Raw genomic sequence first — 25,156 nt, forward strand, 5'->3', positions numbered from 1 at the left:
ATAGCTGGTCGTCCTGCTAGAGGTGATGCCCCTGTCGAGCAGGAATTGACGCAGCTCGTCGCTTATAAATGAGGACACCCGATCGCTGTGTATGTACACGGGGTAGCCGAACAGTGAGAAGATGCAGAGTAGGGCCTTAATGACGGTCGATGTGGTCATGTCGGGACAGGGAATGGCGAAGGGGAAGCGGGAGTATTCATCGATAACCGCCAGGAAGTAAATGTTGTGGTTGTTAGAGGGAAGGGGCCCCTTGAAGTCAATGCTAAGACGTTCGAAGGGGCGGGATGCTTTGATCAGATGCGTGCGCTCAGGGCGGTAGAAGTGCGGTTTGCACTCGGCGCAGATGTGGCAGTCACGGGTTACTGACCTGACTTCCTCGATGGAGAAGGGCAGGTTGCGGGCCTTAATGAAATGGTGTAGGCAGATCACCCCTGGATGGCAGAGGTCTGCGTGGAGGGAGCGGAGGCGGTCTGTCTGCGCGCTGGCGCAGGTACCGCGGGACAGGGCATCAGGAGGCTCATTGAGCTTCCCAGGACGATACAAGATATCATAGTTGTACGTGGACAACTCGATCCGCCACCGTAAAATCTTGTCATTTTTGATCTTGCCCCTTTGTGCATTATCAAACGTGAAGGCTACTGACCGTTGGTCTGTGAGGAGGGTAAACCTCCTGCCGGCCAAATAGTGCCTCCAATGTCGCACGGCTTCGACTATGGCCTGGGCTTCCTTTTCCACAGAGGGGTGGCGGAGTTCGGAAGCCTGGAGAGTTCTGGAGAAGAAGGCCACGGGTCTGCCCGCTTGGTTCAGGGTGGCCACCAGAGCTACTTCTGATGCGTCGCTCTCGACCTGGAAGGGGAGGGCCTCGTCGATGGCGCGCATCGTGGCCTTTGCGATGTCCGCTTTGATGCGGCTAAAGGCCTGGCAGGCCTCCGTCAACGGCGGGAAGGTCGTGGTTTGCATGAGGGGACAGGCCCTGTCAGCGTAATTGGGAACCCATTGGGCGTAGTATGCGAAGAACCCCAGGCAGCGGTTGAGGGATTTGGGGGTATTGGGGAGAGGGAGTTCCATCAGGGCGCGCATGCGTTCGGGGTCAGGGCCTATCACTCCTTTACGCACTACGTAGCCGAGGATGGCTAGGCGGTCGGTGCTAAACACGCATTTATCCTTATTGTACGTGAGGTTAAGGAGTTTTGCGGTTTGGAGGAATTTCTGGAGGTTGGCGTCATGGTCCTGCTGGTCGTGGCCGCAGATGGTGACATTATCAAGATACGGGAAGGTAGCCCGTAATCCGTACTTGTCGACCATTCGGTCCACCTCCCGTTGGAAGACCGAGACCCCATTTGTGACACCAAACGGAACCCTGAGGAAGTGGTAGAGGCGCCCATCTGCCTCGAACGCGGTGTACAGGCGGTCACTCGTGCGGATGGGGAGCTGGTGGTAAGCGGACTCAAGGTCCACAGCGGAGAAGACCTTGTATGTCGCGATCTCGTTTACCATGGTGGAAATACGGGGGAGAGGATACGCGTCCAGTTGCGTAAACCGATTGATGGTTTGGCTATAATCGATGACCATCCGGTTTTTCTCCCCAGTCCGGACCACCAGCACTTGGGCTCGCCAGGGACTGTTGCTGGCCTCGATGACCCCTTCCGTCAGCAACCTCTGGACTCGAACCTGATGAAGGACCGGTCCTGGGTGCTGTACCGTCTGCTCCGTGTCGCGACGGGTTTGCAATTGGGGGTGAGATTAGCAAACAGGGAGGGAGGATCCACTTTGAGGGACGCGAGGCTGCAGACAGTGAGGGGGGGTATAGGGCCGCCGAATTGAAAGGTCAAGCTCTGCAGGTTGCACTGGAAGTCCAGTCCTAGGAATGCCGGTGCGCAAAGGTCAGGGAGGACAAGGAATTTGTAATTTTTAAAAACCTTCCCTTGGACCGTGAGGTCCGCGATGCAGCAGCCGGTGATGTGGACGGAGTGCGAACCTGAGGCTAACCCGATTTTGTGTGTTACGGGGTGGACAGGGAGCGCGCAGCGTCTTACCGTGTCAGGGTGAACGAAGCTTTCCGTGCTCTCGGAGTCCAGCAGGCAGTCCGTCTCGTGGCCGTTGAGGTGGATCAGCGTTGTCGTTTTGGCGAGCGTGCGTGGACATGACTGGTCGAGTTGAACGGCCGCGAGCCGTGGAGAAAATCCGTCGTCGCCGTCCGAGATGTTGGAGGGACCTTGCGTGGCAGTTCCGGAAGTCGGTGGCCAGGATCCATATGTGAAGTCTGCGCCCCACGATGGCGGTGCCCAGGACCCGCACGTGGGGTCGGCGCCCCAAGATGGCGGCGCCCAGGAAGGCCTCGTGGCCGCTGGGGGCGGAGCTAGCGTTGCCGGCGTGCCGGGTGGAGCAGCTGCGGGAGGAGGTGAGGGGCGCAGGCGGGTGCAGGAGGCCGAGGGCGGGGGGGAGCAGATTCGCGGGGCGGGCAGGTAGGGACCGGGAGGGACCGGAGAGGCGAGCGGTCGGGCGCCGGGGCCCGGGGGCGGGGGGGGGAGAGGTACGCACGGCGGGCAGGTAGGGACCGGGAGGGCCCGGAGAGGCGAGCCGGTCGGGCGCCGGGGTCCGGGGGCGGGGTGAGAGTGGTACGCGCGGCGGGCAGGTAGGGACCGGGGGGGCCCGGAGAGGCGAGCCGGTCGGGCGCCGGGGCCCGGGGGTGGGGGGAGCAGATTGGCGCGGCGGGCAGGCAGGGACCGGGAGGGCCCGGGGAGGTGCGCTTGTCGGCCGGCGGGGCGCGAATCGGGAGCGGCTGGGGTGGCCCTGGCGGAGAGAGAGAGAGGCACACAGGCCGTTCGCAGAGGCCTGGGGGCGGGGGGGGGGGGGGAGTGCTGTGCAGCTTCCAGAAGCGCTGCAGACAGCGTTTTGGCCTGGCAGACCGTGGAGTAGTGGCCCTTCTTCCCGCAGCTCTTACAGAGGGCGGAGCGGGCTGGGCAGCGCGAGCGAGGGTGTTTTGCGTACCCGCAAAAGTAGCAGCAGGGCCCCGCGGATTTATCGGGGCGTCCCGCGGCACAAGCCTGAGGGAGGTCAGGAGCGGTGGGTGGCGGGTGGGAATCGTGCCAGGAGGCCTGGCCAGGGTCATAGGTGCGAGCGCTTTGATCTGCGACCTCCAGAGAGGCGGAGAGAGTCAGCGTCTCAGTTAAACTGAGATTGTCTCTTTCCAGCATCCGCTGGCGGATCACGGGAGACAGCATCCCAGCCACGTAAGCGTCTCTGATCAGTAGCTCCATGTGCTCTGTAGCCGAGACCGCTACACAGGAGCAACTTCTCCCCAGGGCATGGAGGGCCCGGGCATATTGGCTTAGAGACTCACGGGGGACCTGCTTTCTGGTGGCCAGCAGATGTCGAGCGAATACCCTGTTGACCGGTTTGATGAATTGTCCTTTTAGCTTTTGTATAGCGTCATCATAATCCGTTTCCTCTTTGATTATTGTGTAATTATTCGATACCCACGCTGGAGTGGAGGACGTGCAGCTTCTGTGCCCCCATGGGGGGGGGGGGGAGGGTGGTTGTAGATGCTAGGAACCCTTCGAAGGCAAGTCAGCCAGAGTTGGGAAAGTTCTGCAGAGTTCGGAGTTTGCGGGCTGATGCGGAGGCATTCGGGCTTGATGCGGAACTCCATCTTCAAAGTCGTAGTCAATTAAATTGATGTACCATCAATTGTACGCGAGGCGAGTGATTTACCAAAGTCTGGCTTTAATTGACTAGAACACAGCTCTGCGACCGTCTACAATGGAAAGGACGATCGTCAGGCATCTGACCATTTATACCTCGTTAATAGAGGCATGGTTAACTCAGCCTCTCGGCCAATCGGTCGAGAGGCACATGACCGACCAGGGCCAATGGTAAGCCGACGTTCTGGCCCAATGGTAGACAGGTATGCAGATCATATCACCACAGCGGGAGGGCGTCGGACCTGCGTCGCCGTGAAGATTTGCGCGGCCCGCTATTCTCCGAACCGTGAGTGCGGAGAATCGCGCCCCTAGTGTTTACCATCAACCATGTCCTTAAAAATTGTAAATCGCTGCTATACTTCATCACATCACTGGTGGCATGTCTAAGGCGCTAAGCTCTGGAACTCCCTCCCTAAATTTCTCTGTCTGTTTCTCCTCCTTTATGACGGTCCTTAAAACCTGCTTCATTTCTAATCCTTACGATGTTCGATGCCAACTTCTATTTGACGAGCCCACCCCATGAAGCGCCTTGGGTTCTTTTGCTGCTGTAAAGGCACTATATAAGGCAGGTTATTGTGATTGCCAGAATTAGCTGCAATAAAATCAGAAAAATGCTGGAAATGCACAGCAGGCCTGACATCTGAGGACAGAGACAGAGAGAGAGGGAGAGAGACAGAGAGTTGAAGGTCTCGGGTGTGATGAAGAAAGGTCATCGACCCAAAATGTTAGCTGTGTTATTCTCTCCACAGATGCTGCCAGAGTTTTTCACTGACTGGTTTCAATGCAAAAGGAGGCCATTCATCCTGTCGTGTCCATCCTGGCTCTCTGAGGGAGGACTTTACCGAGCCGTACTCCCCCATCCTTCTCCCCGTAGCTCTGCACATTCTTTCTTTACAGCTAGTAATTCAATTCCGTCTTGAATGCTTCAATTGAACCTGTCTCCACCAGATTCTTAGGCCACGCATCCCAGATCCGAACCACTCGCTGTGTGAAAACGTTTTCCTCATGTAGCCATCGCTTCTTTTGCCAAATGTCCTAAATCTGTGCCCTCTAGCTCTTGGTCCATCCACCAATTGGTAACAGTTTCTCCCTAGTCTGTCCAAACCTATCTGGAGGGAGTTCCAGAGCTTAGCGTCTTAGACACGCCACCAGTGGTGTAAAGTATAGCAGAGATTTGCAATTTTTAAGCACATGGTTGATGATTTCTGTTGTGAGGTTGTATGTTGTGTCATGAAGGGGTACAGGGGTTGAACAATAACATATAGGATACAATCCTGACTAGGTGTTATCATCATGCTGACTTCTACCAGACTCACCATTGCCCTCTACTGAACCCATGTAACTTTCTATATCATAATATGGGCAGTACTGTTTCCCCAGTTCCGCATTAACCCTCCCCGGAGCATTAATGCTATCCCTCCCCCCCCCCCACCCCATCCTCAATCTCTGATGTCTAATTTCAAAGATTTGGATGGCTTGGAGCAATTCATTCATTTCAAGTTTGGAGGAGTGATCGTCTCAACTGCTGTGGGCTGACTTTGCTGGCCAGGAGTTGGAGTTGTCGTACTTGGTGCTTCAGTTACTTTGGTTTCTACATTTAGTTCATGCAAATGTACGATAGGAGGATTGTCACAAGGACTTCTATTCCTTTTTATTATTCTTTCATGGGCTGTGGGTGTCGTTGGCTAGACCAGCATTTATTGTCCATCCCTAATTGCTCTTGAGAAGGCGGTGGTGTGCTGCCTTCTTGAATCGAAAGAGTTCCAGGATTTTGCCCCAGCGACAGTGTAGGAACGGCGATATATTTCCAAGTCAGGATGGTGAATGACTTGGAGGGGAACTTGCAGGTGGCGGTGTTCCCAGGTATTTGCTGCCCTTGTCTTTCTAGATGGTAGTGATCGTGGGTTTGGAAGGTGCTGCCTCAGGAGCTTTGGTGAGTTTCTGGATTGGATTGGATTGGATTTGTTTATTGTCACGTGTACCGAGGTACAGTGAAAAGTATTTTTCTGCAAGCAGCTCAACAGATCATTCAGTACATGGAAGAAAAGGGAATTGAACAGAATTCAAGAAAATACATGAGAATACATAATAGGGCAACACAAGATATACAATGTAACTACATAAGCATTGGCATCGGATGAAGCAGACAGGGTGTAGTGTTAATGAGGACAGTCCATAAAAGGGTCATTTAGGAGTCTGGTGACAGTGGGGAAGAAGCTGTTTTTGAGTCTGTTCGTCCGTGTTCTCAGACTTCTGAATCTCCTGCCCGATGGAAGAAGTTGGAAAAGTGAGTAAGCCGGGTGGGAAGGATCCTTGATTATGCTGCCTGCTTTCCCCCGGCAGCGGGAGGTGTAGATGGAATCAATGGATGGGAGGCAGGTTCGTGTGATGGACTGAGCGGTATTCACGACTCTCTGAAGTTCCTTGCGGTCCTGGGCCGAGCAGTTGCCATACCAGGCTGTGATGCAGCCCGAGAGGATGCTCTCTATAGTGCATCTGTAAAAGTTGGTAAGGGTTAATGTGGACATGCCAAATTTCCTTAGTTTCCTGAGGAAGTAAAGGCGCTGTTGTGCTTTCTTGGTGATAGCGTCGACATGAGTGGACCAGGATAGATTTTTGGTGATGTGCACCCCTAGGAATTTGAAACTGCTCACCATCTCTACCTCGGCTCCGTTGATGCTGACAGGGGTGTGTACAGTACTATGCTTCCTGAAGTCGATGACCAGCTCTTTAGTTTTGTTGGCATTAAGGGAGAGATTGTTGTCGTTGCACCACTCCACTAAGTTCTCTATCTCCCTCCTGTATTCAGACTCGTCGTTGTTCGAGATCCGGCCCACTATGGTCGTATCGTCAGCAAACTTGTAGATGGAGTTGGAACCAAGTTTTGCCATGCAGTCGTGTGTGTACAGGGAGTAGAGTAGGGGGCTAAGTACGCAGCCTTTCGGGGCACCGGTGTTGAGGACTATTGTGGAGGAGGTGTTGGTGTTCATTCTTACTGACTGTGGTCTGTCGGTCAGAAAGTCAAGGATCCAGTTGCAGAGTGGAGAGCCAAGTCCTAGGTTTTGGAGCTTTGATGAGCTTGGCTGGGATTATGGTGTTGAAGGCGGAGCTGTAGTCAATAAATAAGAGTCTGATGTAGGAATCCTTGTTTTCGAGATGCTCTAGGGATGAGTGTAGGGCCAGGGAAATGGCGTCTGATGTGGACCGGTTGCGACGGTATGCGAATTGAAGTGGGTCAAGGTTTTCCGGGAGCATTCTGTAATGCATCTTGTAGATGGTAGGCACTGCTGCTATTGTGCATCTGTGGTGGTGGAAATTAATGTTTGTGGATGGGGTGCCAATCTAGCAGGCAGCTTTGTCCTGGAAGGTGTCGACATAGGCATGTTGATGGAGTGAGCAGATAGGTGGCAGATGAATTTCAATGGAGAGAATTGTGAGGTGATGCATTTTGATTGGAAGAACATGGAGATACAATTAAAATAAGGGGTAAAATTCTTCAAGGTGCAGGAGCAGAGGGACTTGGGTGTGTGTGTGCATCGATCATTAATGGTAGCAGAACAGGTAGAGCAAGCAGTTAAGAAAAACCTGCAGGATCCTCCGCTTTGTTAATAGGGGCTTCGAAGAAATGTGGTAATGCAAGGTTAGCACAGTTGCTTCACAGCTCCAGGGTCCCAGGTTCGATTCCCGGCTTGGGTTACTGTCTGTGTGGAGTCTGCACGTTCTCCCTGTGTCTGTGTGGGTTTCCTCCGGGTGCTCCGGTTTCCTCCCACAGTCCAAAGATGTGCAGGTTAGGTGAATTGGCCACGCTAACTGGGAGTATTGTGTACAGTTCTGGGAGTCACACTATTGGAAGGAGCTGAATGCACTGGTGAGAGTGCGGAAGAGATGTGCAAGAATGGTTCCAGGGCTGAGAAACTTCAGTTATGAGGATAGATTGGAGAAATTGGGACTATTCTCCTTAGAGAGATGAAGGGGCTAGACAGAGCAAACAGGGAGAAACTACTCCCACTCGTAAAGGATGAAGAGGGTTCAGAGGTAAGGTGATTTGTAAAAGAAGCAAATGTGATGTGAGAAAAAATCTTTTCCTCAGGACGAGTGGTTAGGGTCTGGAATGCACCGCCTGGATTCATGGTAGAGGCAGGTTCAAGCAAGGCTTTCAAGATGATTACTTGAGTAGAAGCAATTTGCAGAGGTAGGGGGAATGGCACTAAACCCTGACTATCGTTTGGGGAGGTGGTGCAGACAAGATGGGCAGAATGGCCTCCTGCTGCACAGTAACAATTCTGCCACACTGTGATTTCCCGGACTCCGGGCGGAAGGTGGCGCTGTCTGAGGCGGGTGCGGGGACCGGGCGCTGTCGGTGGATGAGCGAATGGATGGCAGGTGGGATGGTTTTCTGGTCTCCGGGCAGCAGGTGGCGCAACCGGCGGCGGGTGCGGGGGGGGGGGTGCGTACGGGGGCTCCTGACCGCCCGGTGGGCGGAGACGCAGTCGGCGGCTGAGCGGAGGAGAGGATGGTTTTCTGACCACCGAGCGGCAGGTGGCGCAGTCGGGGGCGGGAGGTTGGTTCCCCCGGCCTCCGAGCGGCAGGTTGGTTCCCCCGGCCTCCGAGCGGCAGGAGGCGCAGTCGGGGGCGGGAGGTTGGTTCCCCCGGCCTCCGAGCGGCAGGTTGGTTCCCCCGGCCTCCGAGCGGCAGGTGGCGCAGTCGGGGGCGGGAGGTTGGTTCCCCAGGCCTCCGAGCGGCAAGTGGCGCAGTCGGTGGCGGAGCGGGCGGTCGTGGCGAGGTTTTGCCGCTCGATTGTCGGGGGAAGGATCGCGCGAGCGGCAGAGAGAGGCCGGCCTCAGATTCGGGATCAGAGCAGCAGGAGGGGCGGGCACTGGTGAACAATGAGCACGGTGGAGGAGCTGTACCGTAACTACGGCATCCTGGCGGACGCCACGGACAATGTGGGCCAGGTGGGTGTGCGGGGCGCCGGGGTGGGGGGGTGCTCGGGCTCGGCCTCGGCCTGAGCGCGGCCTCAGTGCTAACCCCTGAGGCTCAGGCTGCAGCTTCCCTCCAGGCCCGGTCCCCCTCCACCAGAGCTGGGGGCCTGCATCACACTGCGCTGACCTTCCAGTAGTCACTTCCAGATAAAACTCCCTGTTGCAGATGATAAAGTTTGAATGCTGCACGATTCTTTGTGTGACCATTGCAGGAAAGTGAGATCTAGCGGTTTCCCCAAACGCTTTTGGCCTGCTCATCAAAATGCAATAGAGTAAAATGGATGAAAAGAGGCGATGCACAGCAAAGCACCTGGGAACGGTGCACAGGGGAGGGAATGGAGGTGAGGGAATTTATTTTCCCTCCAGAGGGCTTCTGTGACTCTGGGATCATCCCTCAGTTTGTGGGGGTGGGATGGTAACTGGATATTTTTAAGGCGGAGGTAGCTAGATTCTTGTTAGGCAAGAGAATTGGAGGTCGCGGGTGGGTTGGAACTCGAAACACAAACCAATCGTCCGTGGTCTGATTAAATGGCTCGAGGGGCCAAACGGCCCACTGCTCCTGATTTGCATGTTTGTGTGGAGGGGTAATATTGTGGGTGGCACAGTTGCTTCACAGCTCCAGGGTCCCAGGTTCGATTCCTGCTTGGGTCACTGCCTGTGCCGGAGTCTGCACGTTTTCCCCGTGCCTGCGTGGGTTTCCTCCGGGTGCTTGCACAAATCTCCCTCTATGTACCCGAACACAAGTGCAGAATGTGGCGACGAGGGGATTTTCACAGTAACTTAATTGCAGTGTTAATGTAAGCCTATTGTGACAATAAAGTTTATTATTATTAGGTTGTGGGCTGGTCTCTAATGCGGCCAACCCGCGGAACAAGGACCGACGAAACACAGGACAAATAAAATTCATCCTAAAAGTCCACCGTCATTTTACTGCAACAAAAAGTTTCAGGAAAATTCCCTCTCCATAAACAATTTTAATATATTTACAAACTTCATTTCATTTTGCCATAAAGAACTGATTATATTTGTTGGCTGGGATTAAGGAGGAATTTTGACCTGATTATGATCACACAGGACCAACAATAATGGGTGCGTATATATATTTTGATGCACCCTTCGAACTTGGCTATCTTAGCAACCAGGGTTTTTACTTACCCGTAGATCGTAGTGTATAAATCAACCCGGTGTATAAGATGACCTCAATTGTTGACCCCAAAATTGAGGTTCTCAAGACGCCCCCCCAGCACAGATCCAACATTGCGAACAACAAAGCTGGTGAGTGACTCCCCGAACCCACAGCAGTGGTTCATCTTTATATTCAGTGTGTTAAGTCGACCCCTGTTTTTGGAGGGATTTTGATCGCTTCAAATGTTGACTTACATGCTGACATCTATGATAGATAATTTCCATTGTAAATATATGGAAGTCACAACATAAATACAGGCTAACCAGCCCGAATTGATATTTTACACTCCACTTTTTATTTTGCGAGGCAATTGTTTCCGCAGTAGCTAAATGGAGCTCTCTTAGTCCTCCACTAAATTTGTTAGGGAGCAGTCTTCAATGATGTGGGTGTTTGGGGTTCCCTGCAAGGCTGGTGCAGAAATGGTTGAGTTACCGTCCACTTGAGCAAATCATTCTAGTTACAGCTACCCATCCGATTTGCATATCTCGCCAACCTGTTTTGTTTATCCATTTTTCAATCTAATCTGAGTTTCATGGTTTTTGCCTCAGTTTACAGCAATATGGGTAAATTCCAGTATCGCAATTATTAATAGCGCTTTGTTGTCTTAGTCTCGCAATTATTTTGTCTCCATAGATCCTTGTTCTTGAACATTTCAATTACTAGAAGTAATCTGCTTCCATCTACCTTGTCCTGTCCCTTTAATAATTAAAAATTTTGCGATCATATCGCCTATAAGTTGTGATGTTCTAGCAAAAAGCATTACAATATTTGGTCTTTTATTTTATAGTTTTTCTAGAATAATAGAATCCTACAGTGCAGAAGGAGGCCATTCGGCCCATTGAGTCTGCACCAACCCTCCAAAGGGACACCCCATCTGGGCCCATTGCTCCGCAACCCCACTTAACCTTTGGACACTATGGGGCAATTTAACATGGCCAATCCGCCTAACCTGCAGATCTTTGGACTGTGGGAGGAAACCCACGCAGACACGGGCAGAGAGTAAAAACACCACACAGACAGTGACCCAAGGTCAGAATCGAACCTCGGTCCCTGGTGCTGTAAGGCAGCAGTGCAAACCAGTGTGCCACCATGTTGCCCACTAAGTTAAGCAAAAAGGGATTTTGGTTTTTTGCTTTCTGTTTGTATCCCCATGCCAAGCAACATGTTAGGAAATATGTTGTATCTTTTTTAAAGCCTCAATATCTACCCTATTGTGTGGATCCCAATAAATGGGCACGGTACTTTAATAGGTTGCTTTAAAGGTGGATATCCTACTTTGTGATTGGAAAAGATTGACACAATGATGACAAAATATCACAACAAAGTACGCTTTTGTGGACAGAAGTCACGTTCAATTTAAGATTTTATATATTGCCTTGGATTTTGTAGCCGTAATGACGGCAAAATTGTCAACATTCACCGTTGTTAGTCTAAAACTGACAGTATTTTATGGAGTCCACCGATGTACAAATATAGAAGATGACATCAGTGATTCTGAACTTCATAGGATGCATCATTGTAGTCTGCATAGGAAGGCACTCTGATAAGTCACTGAACTGATGAGAACTTTTATTCTTTGGCCTCACAGTAAAAACCCTTGAAAAAGTTACATCTTGTTGAATGAGGTGTGACTGGGGTTTAGCCGGGTACCAGGTTCATGATTACTGCTGAAAAACCTCTCCTGAAAAGTAAATTATATTTGTGGCATGTCAATTTTATCCTTTATAGTAAAGTCTGCGTTTTTAAAATTTGTTTGTGATATTTCACTTTCTACCTCAATCCAGTGTCCAATAATTAACTTCACTGTCCAAATTTTAATTAAAAAGTGAAGGATATTCAGTCCATTTTACTTCATAGCTTGCTGCCTGTGAGAATGCTTTGGTGTTGTTGGCCTCTTAACACTCTTTGATTGCATCACTGTTACTGAGTGCCTGCCGATACCCTTGTCTTTATGTCAGTTCCAAACTAAATCCAGGGGAAATGGAAAATCCACACCATAAATCATTCAATCTTTGTGGGTAGCTTTCTTTAAGGTCAACAGCTGTGGCTTCGCCACTGGTTGTGAAATCCACACTATATAATATATATATATAATAAGAATCTTTAATTTCACAAGTACGCTTACATTAACACTGCAATGAAGTTACTGTGAAAATTCCCTAATCGCCACCTCCGGCACTGCTCGGGTGCACTGAGGGAAATTTCTAAACGTCCAATTCACCTAACAAGCACGTCTTTGTGGACTTGTGGGAGGAAACCGGAGCGCACGGAGGAAACCCACACAGACACGGGGAGAACATGCAGGCTCCGCACCTACAGTGACCCAAGCCGGGAATCAAACCCAGGTCACTGGTCTGTGAAGCTGCAGTGCTAACCACTGTGCTATCATGCTGCCCCTGTATGTTAACTGGGTGTCATATTGTGCACCTCAATATTTCTAAAAATGGAGAGAGAGAAAGCTCGTGAAATAATGCTGGGGATTTCTGATCTGCTTTCCAGTAGTCAAAATATCCAGACTGATGCACGGTGGTTAGCACTGCTGCCTCAGCTCCAGGGCCCCGGGTTCAATTCCGACCTCGAGTGACATTCTCCCCATGTCTGTGTGGGTTTCCGCCAGACGCTATGGTTTCCTCCCACAGTCCACAAAGATGTGCGGGTTAGGTGGATTGGCCATGGTAAATTGCCTCTTAGTGTATCGGTTAGGTGGGGTTCCTGGGCTACGGGGGTAGGGTGGAAGCGTGATCTTAAGTAGGCTCCTCTTTCCAAGGGCCGGTGCAGACCCGATGGGCCGAATGGCTTCCTGCACTGTAAATTCTATGTTTTAGTTCAGGATTTTTTATTTTAACAAACAATTTTATTGAGGTTTTTTCGGCATTGTAAACAGTTACAGACAACAAAAAAGAAAGCAAAAAAGGCAAAAATGTGCAAACATCAACGTAGAATCAATACTTCAATCGTACCATACTGCACAAGCCCGCTCCTCTCCCATCAACACTACCCGCCTATTTATCCCTCCTACTCTACTCTAATCTCTCCCCCCCCCTGCTGACGCTCACTCTCCCGCGAAGAAGTCGATGAATGGCTGCCACCTTCGGGCGAACCCCTGTACAGATCCCCTCAAGGTGAACTTAATTTTTTCCATACCCAGAAAACTCGACATGTCCGAAAGCCATAGCCCAGTCTTCGGTGGCTTTGAGTCCCTCCATGCCTATAGTATTCGTCGCCGGGCTATCAGGGAAGCAAAGGCCAAAACATCGGCCTCTTTCTCACCCTGGACTCCAGGGTCCTCCGAAACCCCAAAAATTGCCACCCCTGGACCCATCACCACCCTTGTTTTTAGCACCCGGGACATGATCCCCGCAAATCCCTCCCAGTACCCCCTAAGCATCGGACATGCCCAAAACATGTGTACGTGGTTTGCTGGTCCTCCTGCGCACCTAGCGCACTTGTTCTCTACCCCAAAGAATTTGCTCATCCGCGCCACCGTCATGTGGCCCGGTGAACGACCTTAAATTGAATCAGGCCGAGCCTGGCACATGTTGCGGTCGAGTTTACCCTACTCGGCTTCTGCCCACAGCCCGTCCTCCATTTCCCCGCCTAGCTCCTCCTCCCATTTGCGTTTCAGTTCCTCCGTCTGGGGCTCTTCCCCTTTCATGAGCACCTTATAAATATCTGAGACTCTACCCTCTCCTCCTTCCCCTCTAGAGACTATTCTGTCTTGGATCCCCATTGGCGGGAGGCATGGGAAGGATGGGACCTGTCTACGGGCAAAGTCCCGCAACTGTAGGACTGCCGCCATGCTCGAAACCCCCCCCCCCCAATCCATGCTCCCGGGTGCAAACCAATGGTTGTCACATATTGGCGCCCAGACAGACGCACCCACCTCCCCTACATGCCTCCTCCACTGGCCCCATATCCACAGGGTCGCCCCCACTACCGGGCTGGTGGAGTACCTGGGCAACGGTAGGGGAGCCGTGACCAGGGCTGCCAAACTGGTGCCCCTGCACGAAGCTACCTCCACCCGCTCCCAGATAGACCCCGTACCCACCATCCACTTCCTTATCATGGCAATGTTAGCCGCCCAGTAATAGTTGATCAGACTCGGCAATGCCAGCCCTCCCTCGCTGTGGCTCCTCTCCAGCATCGCCTTCTTCACCCGCGGGGATTTTCCCGCCCAGACATAACTCATGATAATCTTGCCAATCCTTCTGAAGAAGGACTGTGGGATAAAGATCGGGAGGCATTGAAAAATGAACAGGAATCTAGGGAGGATTGTCACCTTTACAGTCTACACCCTCCCCGCCAGCGACAGTGGGAGTGCATCCCATCTCCGAAACTCCCTCTTCATTTGTTCCACCACCCTGGTCAAATTTAACTTGCGCAGCCTGCCCCAGTCTCGCGCCACCTGTATCCCCAAGTACCGGAAACTTTCCTCAACCAACCTGAATGGCAGCCCCTTCAGCCTGTTCTCCTGGCCCCTTACCTGTACCACAAACGTCTCACTCTTGGCCATATTTAATTTGTACCCTGAAAACTGGCCGAACTTCCTCAGTGTTCCAGTATTAGTTCGGCATTTTTATTTAACATATAGACTTTGTGGTCTTTTGTTGGGTTTTTATCTTTTAAACTTTGAATCTTATGTGTGATGCGGTCATTAATTTCAAGAGCAAAGTCTGCACCTTGGTCAATTTAGCGACACCCATATTACTATAGTTTGGCAGCAGAATAATATATTGTGCTTTTTAGGTATAGTGCTCCTTTCCTTAGTGAACAAGAAACTGAAGGTGGGCCATGGCCAGACATTTCACTTTGTTTAGAGAAACAAAGCCTTCTCGTGAGAGAGGATGGAGAAGAGACCGTATTTTTATGCCAGGTGCTCTGATCTGATGCTTCATTTCACCTACTTTACACACATTCCCTGCTCTGACCCTCAGTGCCTTAAAATGTCACCCCACCATCTTAATAGAATAGTATATTCTACATTTAATTATGTTGTCCTTTTAAAATAGCAATATATGAAAAATTGTACGTCCACACATTTCGGGCATCACATTTGTAGTTACAAAACAATTTTCAAAAATCATTGCTGCTTCTGAGTTGCAACTTGACATTATCCATCTACAAAGTTCTCTTCCTAAACAACCAGTTCAGAGTGACCTTCCAACAGTTATATGTTCTGACCTTACGGAAGCAGGTTAGCTTAAGCACAGCTCTGACAGATTAATAGATTCTGTAGTTTGCGCTATAATATTGAAATCATTTGATTTGCATCCCAGTGTACTTGAGGAAGTGACTCTAGAAATAGTGGATGCATTGGTGGTCATCTTCCAGGATTCTCTAGATTCTGGGGCAGTCCCTGCAGATTGGAGTTTAGCTAATGTCACTCCAATATTCAAAACAGGAGGTAGAGAGAAAGTGGAATTATAGACCAGTAAGCCTAACGTCAGTAGTGGGGGAAATACTCAAATCCAATTATAGTGGAGCATTTAGAAAACAGTAACAGGGATCAGACAGAGTCAGCATGAATTTATGAAGGGGAAATCATGCTTGACAAATCTATTGGAATTCTTTGAAGATGTAACTAGTAGTGTTGACAAGTGGGAGCTAGTCAATATGGTATATTTGGACTTTCAGAAAGCGTTTGACAAAGTCCCGCAGAAGAGATTATTATGTAAAGTTAAAGCGCATGAGATTGGGGAAGTGTATTGAAATGGATCGAAAACTGGTTGGCAGAAAGGAAACAAAGAGTAGGAATTAACGGGTTCTTTTCAAATTGGCAGGCAGTAACTAGTGGGGTGCCACAGGGATCGGTACTGGGACCCTAGCTATTCACTATATAAATGATTTGGACGAGTGAACAAAATATAAGTTTGCAGATGATACCAAGTTGGGTGAGAGGGTGAACTGTGACAAGGATGCGGAGATCCTTCAGCATGATTTCGACAGGTTGAGTGAGTGGACAAATCAATGGCAGATGCAGTATAATTTGGATAAATGTGAGGTTTCTCACTTTGGAAGCAAAAACATGAAGGCAGATACTTCATGATATAGATCCCTCTTGTGTATTTCTGTAGCTTCATCTAACATTCTTCTGTGAGGGGCGCAGCTTCTCTCAAGCCTTTGGGTTTGAACTGAAACTTTGACCCAGAGAAAGTCACTGTGATGGTGCAGTCTGAGTATTGCCTCCTGGTATAATAGGATTACCTCTGAAACTAACATCCTGGCCTACAAGTGAAAGGACCTATCTCCTCACGTCATGGGCCTTTCACAGTAATTTCATTGAATCTTACTTGTGACAATAAGCGATTATTATATTATGAAGTATTTTTGTAAATGATTTAAAAACAAATTGCTGAATGATATTTTCAGCAAAAGTTTGATAACAACCAAGGATTTTTCATGGTTCAGAGGCAGCTATCCTGAGAGAGGCAGTGGTTCAGAGTGAGTTTGTCCCAGTGCAGTGCACCTATTAGTCATGTAATTCTCACAGCTATTGTGAATGCATGCTTTAAGTTCATTGGTAAAATATAAACTTTAAAGTTCATCAAAATTGTGTTACTCTATCAATACTAACGAGTGGGAACGGAAACGTTTTAGGGGACAAAAAATTGACTTTGACTCCCGTCAGGCTCTGCCAAGTTTCCTGTCCTCAAAATATCAACTGTCCAACCTGTTCTCCATCTCCAGTGCCCTGCCCCTACCCTTGCATCTTCACTTCTTTCATACTCGCAAAAGAAAAAGATGAAAGATATAGATAAGAAGCCAACCCAAAATTTTTTAAAAACCGAATAAATAAACGACAGATAAGATACTTGACAAGCAATGGGAAACCTTCAAACAAAAGGTAATTGAGATAAAAACTAGACACGTTTTCACAATGCAATGTGAATGTGTTAAGGGTGATAGGTCGTTTATTTTACATAAACTAGTTTCAAGATTGTCCTAATCTTTACACTTCCCAGCTATGCCAATCATAAAGTCTGAATCATGAACTCCAAAACCTGACATTTTGGTAGCGCAGAATATTTATTAAGTTTAAAACCGTGTTCCTGTTTAATTAAATATTGCATCAAAAAGATTATTTATGTAATCATCGTATATGATGGTGTATTTGATTTTAATTTATTTAACCACAAACTATTCTGCTGTTTTCTCCACACCTCAAGAACATCAAGGTGTGAAATTGCTACTGATTTCAGTGTTGCGAGGGATGTAAGTACGAAACAGTGCTGAAACAAACCACTTTCATTTTCCATGCCAACATGCTTGGGCTTTCATAGAATGCCTACATTGCAGAAGGAGGCTATTTGGCCTATCAGGTCTGCACTGGCCCTCCGAAAGAGCACCCTACCTCGGCCCCCTCCCGATTCCCGTAACCCCACCTAATCTGCACATCTTTGGACTGAGGGAGGAAATCGGAGCACCCAGAAGAAACCCACACAGACACAGGGAGAAAGTGCAAACTCCACACAGACAGTCACCCAAGGCTGGAATTGAACCCTGTCCCTGGAGCTGTGAGGCAGCAGTCTAACCACTACGCTGCACAGTCCTTTAAATGTCTAAAATGGATGGGGGAAGAAAAATATTGGCACTGTTTATTTTTGATAGATTGCTAATAAGTAATTATAAAAGCAATCCAATGGAAAAAGGAATTCCTCAACCAGGACATTGTTACAAACCTTCAACTAACTTCAACAGTGACTTTTATTTAATAAAATTTGACTACACCAATTATAAGCGAAAGCCTGATCAGTGCATACATGTGGATGAGTTGAAGTGCTGACAGTTTATTTGACTTGTGATTTGATGCAGCAAATTATATAGGCATGAAGAGACTTTTGGATTTAGTCACAGAAGTTCTTTGCAATTCAGTTGGCCAATTTTGAGATGTTAATTAGGAATTGGGTAAATACTATTGTACAAGGAATGTTCCGGCCTCTTCCTCTTTGGGCTAGATGTTATATTGAATTATCAATTCAATTTTTTAGAGTTTCTGATCTTTCCAGTTAAATAACAGAATTGCTAGGTTCTATAGTTACTAGAATTCAGACGGTCAGACATGGGAATTCCAATTGTCATCATGAATAGCATTTACTTTCAACTTGCTGCAGGAATCAAAGTTTCAAATGGTCTTAACTGAGCCAGTTTGATTGGAGAGAGGATTATTTTCCATACTGACCAATTAATCAGCGAGTTACATAACAGGTGGCTGCAGTTAGACCATTCTGCTCTCTCACTTCCGGTAGTATGGTCAGTGTATGGTGGTAGGTGTATAATGTCACAGGAGTATTCTTCAGATGTTTAAATATAGAATCACTACGTGCAGAAGGAGGCCATTTAGCCCATCGTGAGTGGGCATTTGTCATGCAGCATCTGAAATTGAATACTTTTTTATGAGTGGCTAAAAACATAGTATTAACATGCTAGTTTTGAGAAAATAATTTGGGACCGGTTTGAACATCAGTTCCTTACATACATTAATGTGTACGGCATAGTAGTCATTTAAAGTTAGCTTACATTTTGGGAGCATTCGTAACACTAAATATCATCTACAGCTTCACGTTATCACTCAAACTGTTGACAGATTGATTTTTCAGAATTATTAAATGATTTTCAATCCAGAGGTTTTGTCAAATGGCTTTGTTTAGGTGATTTTTATTTGAACCCGGGCCAACGTTCATTAAAATCCAGCATATTTATTTGGAAAACAGCTTGTGTTTATCCGTTTTCAACTTTGCAGAAATATGTTGTAGCTTAGTGTCCGGAATTTTGGACCATGCAGCTTGGACAGCTATTTTTCCAGTACCGTATCAGTCACATATCTTTATGTTAATGCTAATTATACTTAGACTTTCCATTTGCTCCTCCTCTTCCCAATTTCAAAGGCCTCGGAAATTGAAGGTTCCACATGGGGAGCATCCTAAGCTTTGAAACAAAAGTGGTCTTTACAAAGTTAACTGATCTGAATAATTTATAAGGATTTTAGATCAAATTCTGGCAACATGTTTTTCTTTTTGCAGTACAAAGAAGCGTATCAGGCCATCCTGGATGGTGTGAAGAGCGGAGCCAAGGAGAAAAGATTAGCAGCACAGTTTATTCCAAAGTTCTTCAAACATTTTCCAGAGTTGGCAGATAGTGCTATCAATGCTCAGTTGGATCTCTGCGAGGATGAAGATCTTTCCGTAAGGGCTACCTTCAATATCTGTTGTAATCTGAAGTTGGCGGGGGGGGGGGGGGGCAGCGGCAGTGTTCAGAGGGGCGCAGGGAGAAAGGGAGGAGGTGGCTATATTTTTTTCTTACCAATCTTCAGTAGTCCTGGTTGGCAGAAGTTTAGTTTTATTCAAATTGTTTTAATAACCTAAATTAAACTGTGCATTGCAAGTTATATGCTCAGAGCAGCCAATGCTGAAACCTTTTCGGATTTTCAGAAGCAGATGTAAGAATGTGTTTAGTCTGGATTAAATAAACCTTTTTGACATCATTGCAAACAGAACATGTAAAACTTAAAATGTTGAAACTTTTTTTATAGATTCGCCGTCAAGCTATTAAAGAACTTCCCCAGTTTGCAACAGGTGAAAACCTACCAAGAGTTGCAGATATATTAACACAACTTTTGCAAACCGGTATGTTTCTTTTGCAATGCAGAATTTTGTTTTGTCCTATTTGATTGTTCAAATTTATCGTTTTAGTGAAAGGCTCCTTTTGTTGAAATGAAGCTTAAAGTAAATTTTGTTGACTGCAATATTACCCAGAAGAGCAATAACATTAAAATATTCCTTGTATTGTATGAAATTACTTTTCTGCACCCACCGGATTACATTTGCAACCTGCTAAGCTGAGCAAAGTGGGTGGAAATGGGTAACGAGTGACATTTCTTTGGGAAGCACATTTTTGACCAAATCATGTCAGCATGAATCTGAATAATGTAGACATGATATGGAGAAGAAGAAGAAAAAGATAAAGAACAACAATCATTCATTGAAATATAGGAAACGAGCAAATGGTTGATAAAAAGAGCTTGCAGTAAAGTACTAAATGTTTTGTTTCTGTGTTTAATGAATTGAGAACTGTAATAAGGTAGAGTGAACAAGTAGGAAGGGTGTCAGCACCTGTTGCTACACATGCATTATGCATATGTATTCTGCACTCTTTCACTCTCTCCCTTAATGTCAACAAAACGATGAGATTGTCGTCGACTTCAGGAAGCGTAGTGGAGAACATGCCCCTGACTACGTCAATGGGAACTAAGTAGAAAGGGTCGAGAGCTTCAAGTTTTTAGGTGTACAGATCACCAACAGCCTGTCCTGGTCCCCCCCATGCCGACACTATAGTTAAGAAAGCCCACCAATGACTCTACTTTCTTAGGAGACTAAGGAAATTTGGCATGTCAGCTACGACCCTCACCAATTTCTACAGATGCATCATAGAAAGCATTCTTTCTGGTTGTATCACAGCCTGGTATGGATTCTGCTCTGCCCAAGTCTACAGGAAACTACAAAAGGCCGTGAATGTAGCCCAGTCCATGACGCAAACCAGCCTCCCATCCATTGACTCTATCTATAATTCCTGCTGCCTCAGAAAGGCAGCCAGCATAATTAAGGACCCCACGCACCCCGGACATACTCTCTTCCACCTTCCGTCAGGAAAAAGATACCAAAGTTTGAGGTCACGTACCAACCGACTCAAGAACAGCTTCTTCCCTACTGCCATCAGACTTTTGCATGGACCTACCTTGTATTAAGTTGATCTTTTCTCTACACCTTACTACAACTGTAACGTTATAATCTGCAGTCTCCTTCCTTCCCTATGTACGGTATGCATTGTTTGGACAACATGCAAGAAACAATACTTTCCACTGTATACTAATACATGTGACAATAATAAATCAAATCAAATCACTAGTTGAATAAATGCGACATCGGATTATTTCCACCTGTGATTTCTGTTTATATGGTGAGTTGATTTTAGAACTCACAGCAGATCAATAAGCAGTAGTAAAAGTGAGGCTCCCCTAACACTGATTAATGCAATATGGCATGCAGTTTCATTTTTTAAAAAAGCAACAATAATTGATAGTCCATAGGTGACAGGGAGGGAGATTTGTATATTTAAAATTATATAATCTTGGTTCAATATCGAGTTGGTTTTAACATCTATTTGAGACACCAGTAATTAGTTTGATTGCTGTTGGTTTTGTAGGTGAAAATATTCACAAATAGACCTTTGAGTGAGTAAAGAAGCAATTTATTAATTTTCAGAGCTCTGGGAGAAAAGGCCTTTGACCCCCACGGTCTGTGCAGCACCTTTTCTCGCCTGAGTTGAGGTCGCACTGGGTTAATATATAGAAGGAAAGCGGAATTAGTTTGCATTCGCATTTACATATACCCGATCAATTCTGTTCGCGTCACAATTTATAACATGCATGTTCAGTGCCATAAATGGCTACAAGTTAGCTCCTATAGCCTCTAATTGGCAGTTTGCCTTACCCGATCAATTCATTACATAGATAACGGTTACATAAAGTCATGGGGTCAATAGTCCAGCCACGTTGAACATGGCATTCCTCATTCCTTGCTAGTTCCTTAATTTGAGACCCCTTTGTCAGTTACAAGTAGCTAAGAATACAGACATCGGGCAAAGGTTGCCAACGGCTCATTGTCTCTCCGGATGCATCTGGTTGTGGATCACTTGTTTTGCACAAAGCTTTACTACTTCAGCAGCAGACACTGATAATAACATAGGGTCAAGAACATTGGCAGAATCCATTTTATATCAGGCAGCATCCATTTTGTATCTTCTGTAGTCCGTTCGGAATTCTACCTCTTCAGCTTGGTATAGCTTGGCTAATTGGGATGGTTGAATTGGACTCTGGAGATTGGTGGATTTTTATTAAATCTTGGGCTTTGGGGAATTGTGGCAAGGCTGCATCTGCTGCACTGAGCAAGTGGACCTTTTAAGTCATCTTACAAATGAGTAGTTTACGAGGACACATTAGAGGGCTTTGAAATTGGACCAAATATTGCTGGATAGGGGCAACATGAGCCAGAGTGAGGCGGGGCGGTAAGTCACCTTCAGGAAAATATCAGTGAATAAATTAGGCTTTTATCACAGCCAGAAATTTAATCGTTTACATTTTGTACAGCTAGTTCACAATTAACTTGATTTATTAATTTGCTTTGAATTCACAATGGTCCAATACTACAAACACTGAACAATAATACCCAACTCTGGGTTATTTTATTTTCTGGTGCCCATACTTCCATTGAGGATGTGCAAAATTAACGGCCAGCCAGTAAAGTGAAACTTTAATTGCCTGGTAGATCAAAAAGGCTACCAGTCAGTGCAGGTTTTGGTCTAAAGTAAAAAAATTTCATGGGAAAGAGAATTAATCAGTTGTAGTTGTTGACATGCCAGGTGCTGTTGTTCTGTTTTAATGGACAATCCCAGTTTTAAGTCCTCTGGGAGGCTGAAAGCTTTATTTAATTGCAAAAGATGCCTTTGTGTTTGGGGATAGCTTCTTGCCTGAATATACTCAGCCACCTATTGTTAGTTCAGCATTCAGTGAGTCAATTTCAACTATTTTATCCCTGTACCTGGTGGCATTGATTTCTGTGAACTTATGCTAGCTTTAGAACATTAATTGAGGAGCAGGCGTGGTAAATTATAAGAATGGTAAATTTCACATTTCTCTGCTTTATAGTTCATCTGCCACATTCTTCTCCACTTGTTTAAGCTGTCTATCCCTACACTACCTCTTTGTGTCCTCTTTGCAGCATACGTTTCCACCTGAATTTGTATCAGCACCAAGCTTAGACATATTGCACGTTTAAATCGTTAACCTAGATTCTAAATCACTGAGACCTCAAACGATGATCTTTAATTCTGGTGGTTACAATCCCCCAACAGGAAAATGATTCATTATTCTTATTCTCTATTCGCTAACCAATCTTCAACTCGTGCTCATATATTGCCCCAATTCCAAGATTCCTAATTTTCTGTAGTTAACCTCTTGTCTGGCATCTTATTGAATGCATTTTGAAAATCCACATATATTACATCCACTATTGCCAGTTACAACCTTTTTTTAAAAAAACTTCAAATACATTTGTCACACACACTTAGCTTTGACAAAGAATCATCGGACTCGAAATGTTACCTCTTTTCTCTCCCTACAGATGCTGCCAGACCTGCTGAGGTTTTCCAGCATTTTCTCTTTCGCTTAGTCTCACACAATTTCCTTTACATAAATCGTGTTGACTCTGACTAATCATAATATGATTTTCTGTTTGCCATGATATCCTGTCCTTAATATTTGATTACAACATTTTCTCGACTACCAATGTCAGTGTAAAGCACAGAAAGAGGCCTTTCATCCAATCGTGTCTGTGCTGACCATTAAGCACCTGGTACATAACCTTGTATGCTATGGCATTTCTGGTCTATAGTTCTGTTTTCTTTCTCCTTGTTTTTACATTACATTTACTAACTTCCAGTTTGTTGGGAACATTCTGAAATCTAGGAAATTTTGGAAGATCAAAACCAATGCATCCTCTATCCCTGCAGCAATTTCTTTTGACACGCTAGATCCAGAGAATTTGTCAGCTTTTATTCATCTTAATTTCTCTAATACTATTCCTTTAATTTGTTTGAATTCCTCATTCTTATTAGACCCTTTATTCCTAACTCTGTGTCTTCTACCTTGTTTCCCATTATAATTTCTCCTGCCTCAGGAATTCACATTTATCAATACTTTTTCTGATCCCTTCCTTTTCACATACCGATGGACGCTTTTTACAATTGTTTATATATCACTTGTTTTGTTTTCTCTTCCTTTATCAATATCCCCCTTTCCTAAATTCTAAAATCCTCCTGTTTCTTGGGACTTACTGCACTTCCATTAATGCAGTGCTATCTTTAACCTGATGACCACCAGTAGATCACATTTCCCCTGGGATATTTTAATTACTTAAGGGAATATATATTAATTGTGAGTTACAATTAATTAATTTAAATTAGTGCCATTATTTATTTAACATTGTCCTTTGCAGCAAATACAACTTGTTAACTATTACAAACACAGGGGGAAGAGAGGGGGGGAAATCATAAGTAAAAGGGAAAAAAAGTATTTGTTTCAGATGATTTTTAGCACCTTACTCCACTTCAAACTTTGCTTTCAGTTTGCGGTTTTACTGTAGATTCATTCAGGTCTCTAGTTTCAGAAATGCAGCACTCAGCATGAGAGAGACAGCAGGTTCTTGTCTTTGTTTGCAGCCTGTAATGGATAAGATCCAATCACCACCTGTTATCAGGCAGAATACGGCCTTCTGGCTAATTCATTGGCCACCAGCCAATCAAACCGAGTCCCATCCAATCTCTTGTGCCGAAAAGTTTGAAGCTCCTGTTCAAACTAGCAATGTTCTCCCTTGTCGCTTCTGAATTCCTCATTCTCTCAGCTGCTTACCTTAAATTTACATGTCTATTAATCACCCATGGAACAACAATGATAACGGGATAATAATAATAATCGCTTATTGTCACAAGTAGGCTTCAAATGAAGTTACTGTGAAAAGCCCCTCGTCGCCACATTCGGCACCTGTTCGGGGAAGCCGGTACAGGAATTCAACCCGCGCTGCTGGCATTGTTCTGCATCACTGTGCTAATCCAACCCCAATAATAAAAGAAAGGGGAAATAAGAGAATCAGCAGGAAGGACCCTTACACCACATAGAATGCATACCAATCTGTTTATCTGCGAACACGCTCCCACCACCTCTCCTTGTGCTGTGACTCCATTTTGTGTTTTTCCTGCCAAGTCCTTACAGATAGTTAATTTCAACTGCTTTGCTCTCAGCCTCAGCCTTTTCCCTCGTCAGTGCAGTGTCCTGATAATTTCATACACGCAGCTTTTCATGGACGCTCATGACCTGACCACTTAGTATTCTGAAGAACATGGTTACTTATTGTGTTGCATAGACTCAATTCTAATCTAGGATTTAAAAATCTGCAACAATTAAGATTGTTGGATTAAGTTTACCCTGCAACGTAATTTTATCAGAACATATTAAAGCTAAATGTTTCTTGATAAATCTTGTATTCCGAAAGAAATTTAATTTTAAAATTCCCACTTTTTTCCAGATGATAGTGCAGAGTTCAACTTGGTTAATAATGCATTAGTATGTATATTCAAGATTGATGCAAAAGGTAACTTATTATTATTATTATTATTATTATTGTGAATATTTTGTCACGAGTAGGCATGTTATTTGGATAAACTTACTATGATAT

General features: G+C 46.2%; 1 protein-coding gene across 1 annotated transcript in view; it reads left to right on the top strand.

The window, feature by feature from the left end:
• Window positions 1-8,436: 8,436 nt before the first annotated feature.
• Window positions 8,437-25,156, top strand: part of api5 (apoptosis inhibitor 5) — a 49,191-nt gene continuing 32,471 nt past the window's right edge. Inside the window, exons 1-4 of the mRNA XM_038808274.1 lie at window positions 8,437-8,659; window positions 18,893-19,054; window positions 19,402-19,495; window positions 25,007-25,072. Of these exons, the coding sequence (XP_038664202.1) occupies window positions 8,591-8,659; window positions 18,893-19,054; window positions 19,402-19,495; window positions 25,007-25,072 (391 nt within the window). The 5' untranslated portion in view covers window positions 8,437-8,590. The remainder of the gene's footprint in view (window positions 8,660-18,892; window positions 19,055-19,401; window positions 19,496-25,006; window positions 25,073-25,156) is intronic.

This window comes from Scyliorhinus canicula, chromosome 9, assembly GCF_902713615.1.
Source record: "Scyliorhinus canicula chromosome 9, sScyCan1.1, whole genome shotgun sequence".
In the NCBI taxonomy this organism is placed as follows: domain Eukaryota; kingdom Metazoa; phylum Chordata; class Chondrichthyes; order Carcharhiniformes; family Scyliorhinidae; genus Scyliorhinus; species Scyliorhinus canicula.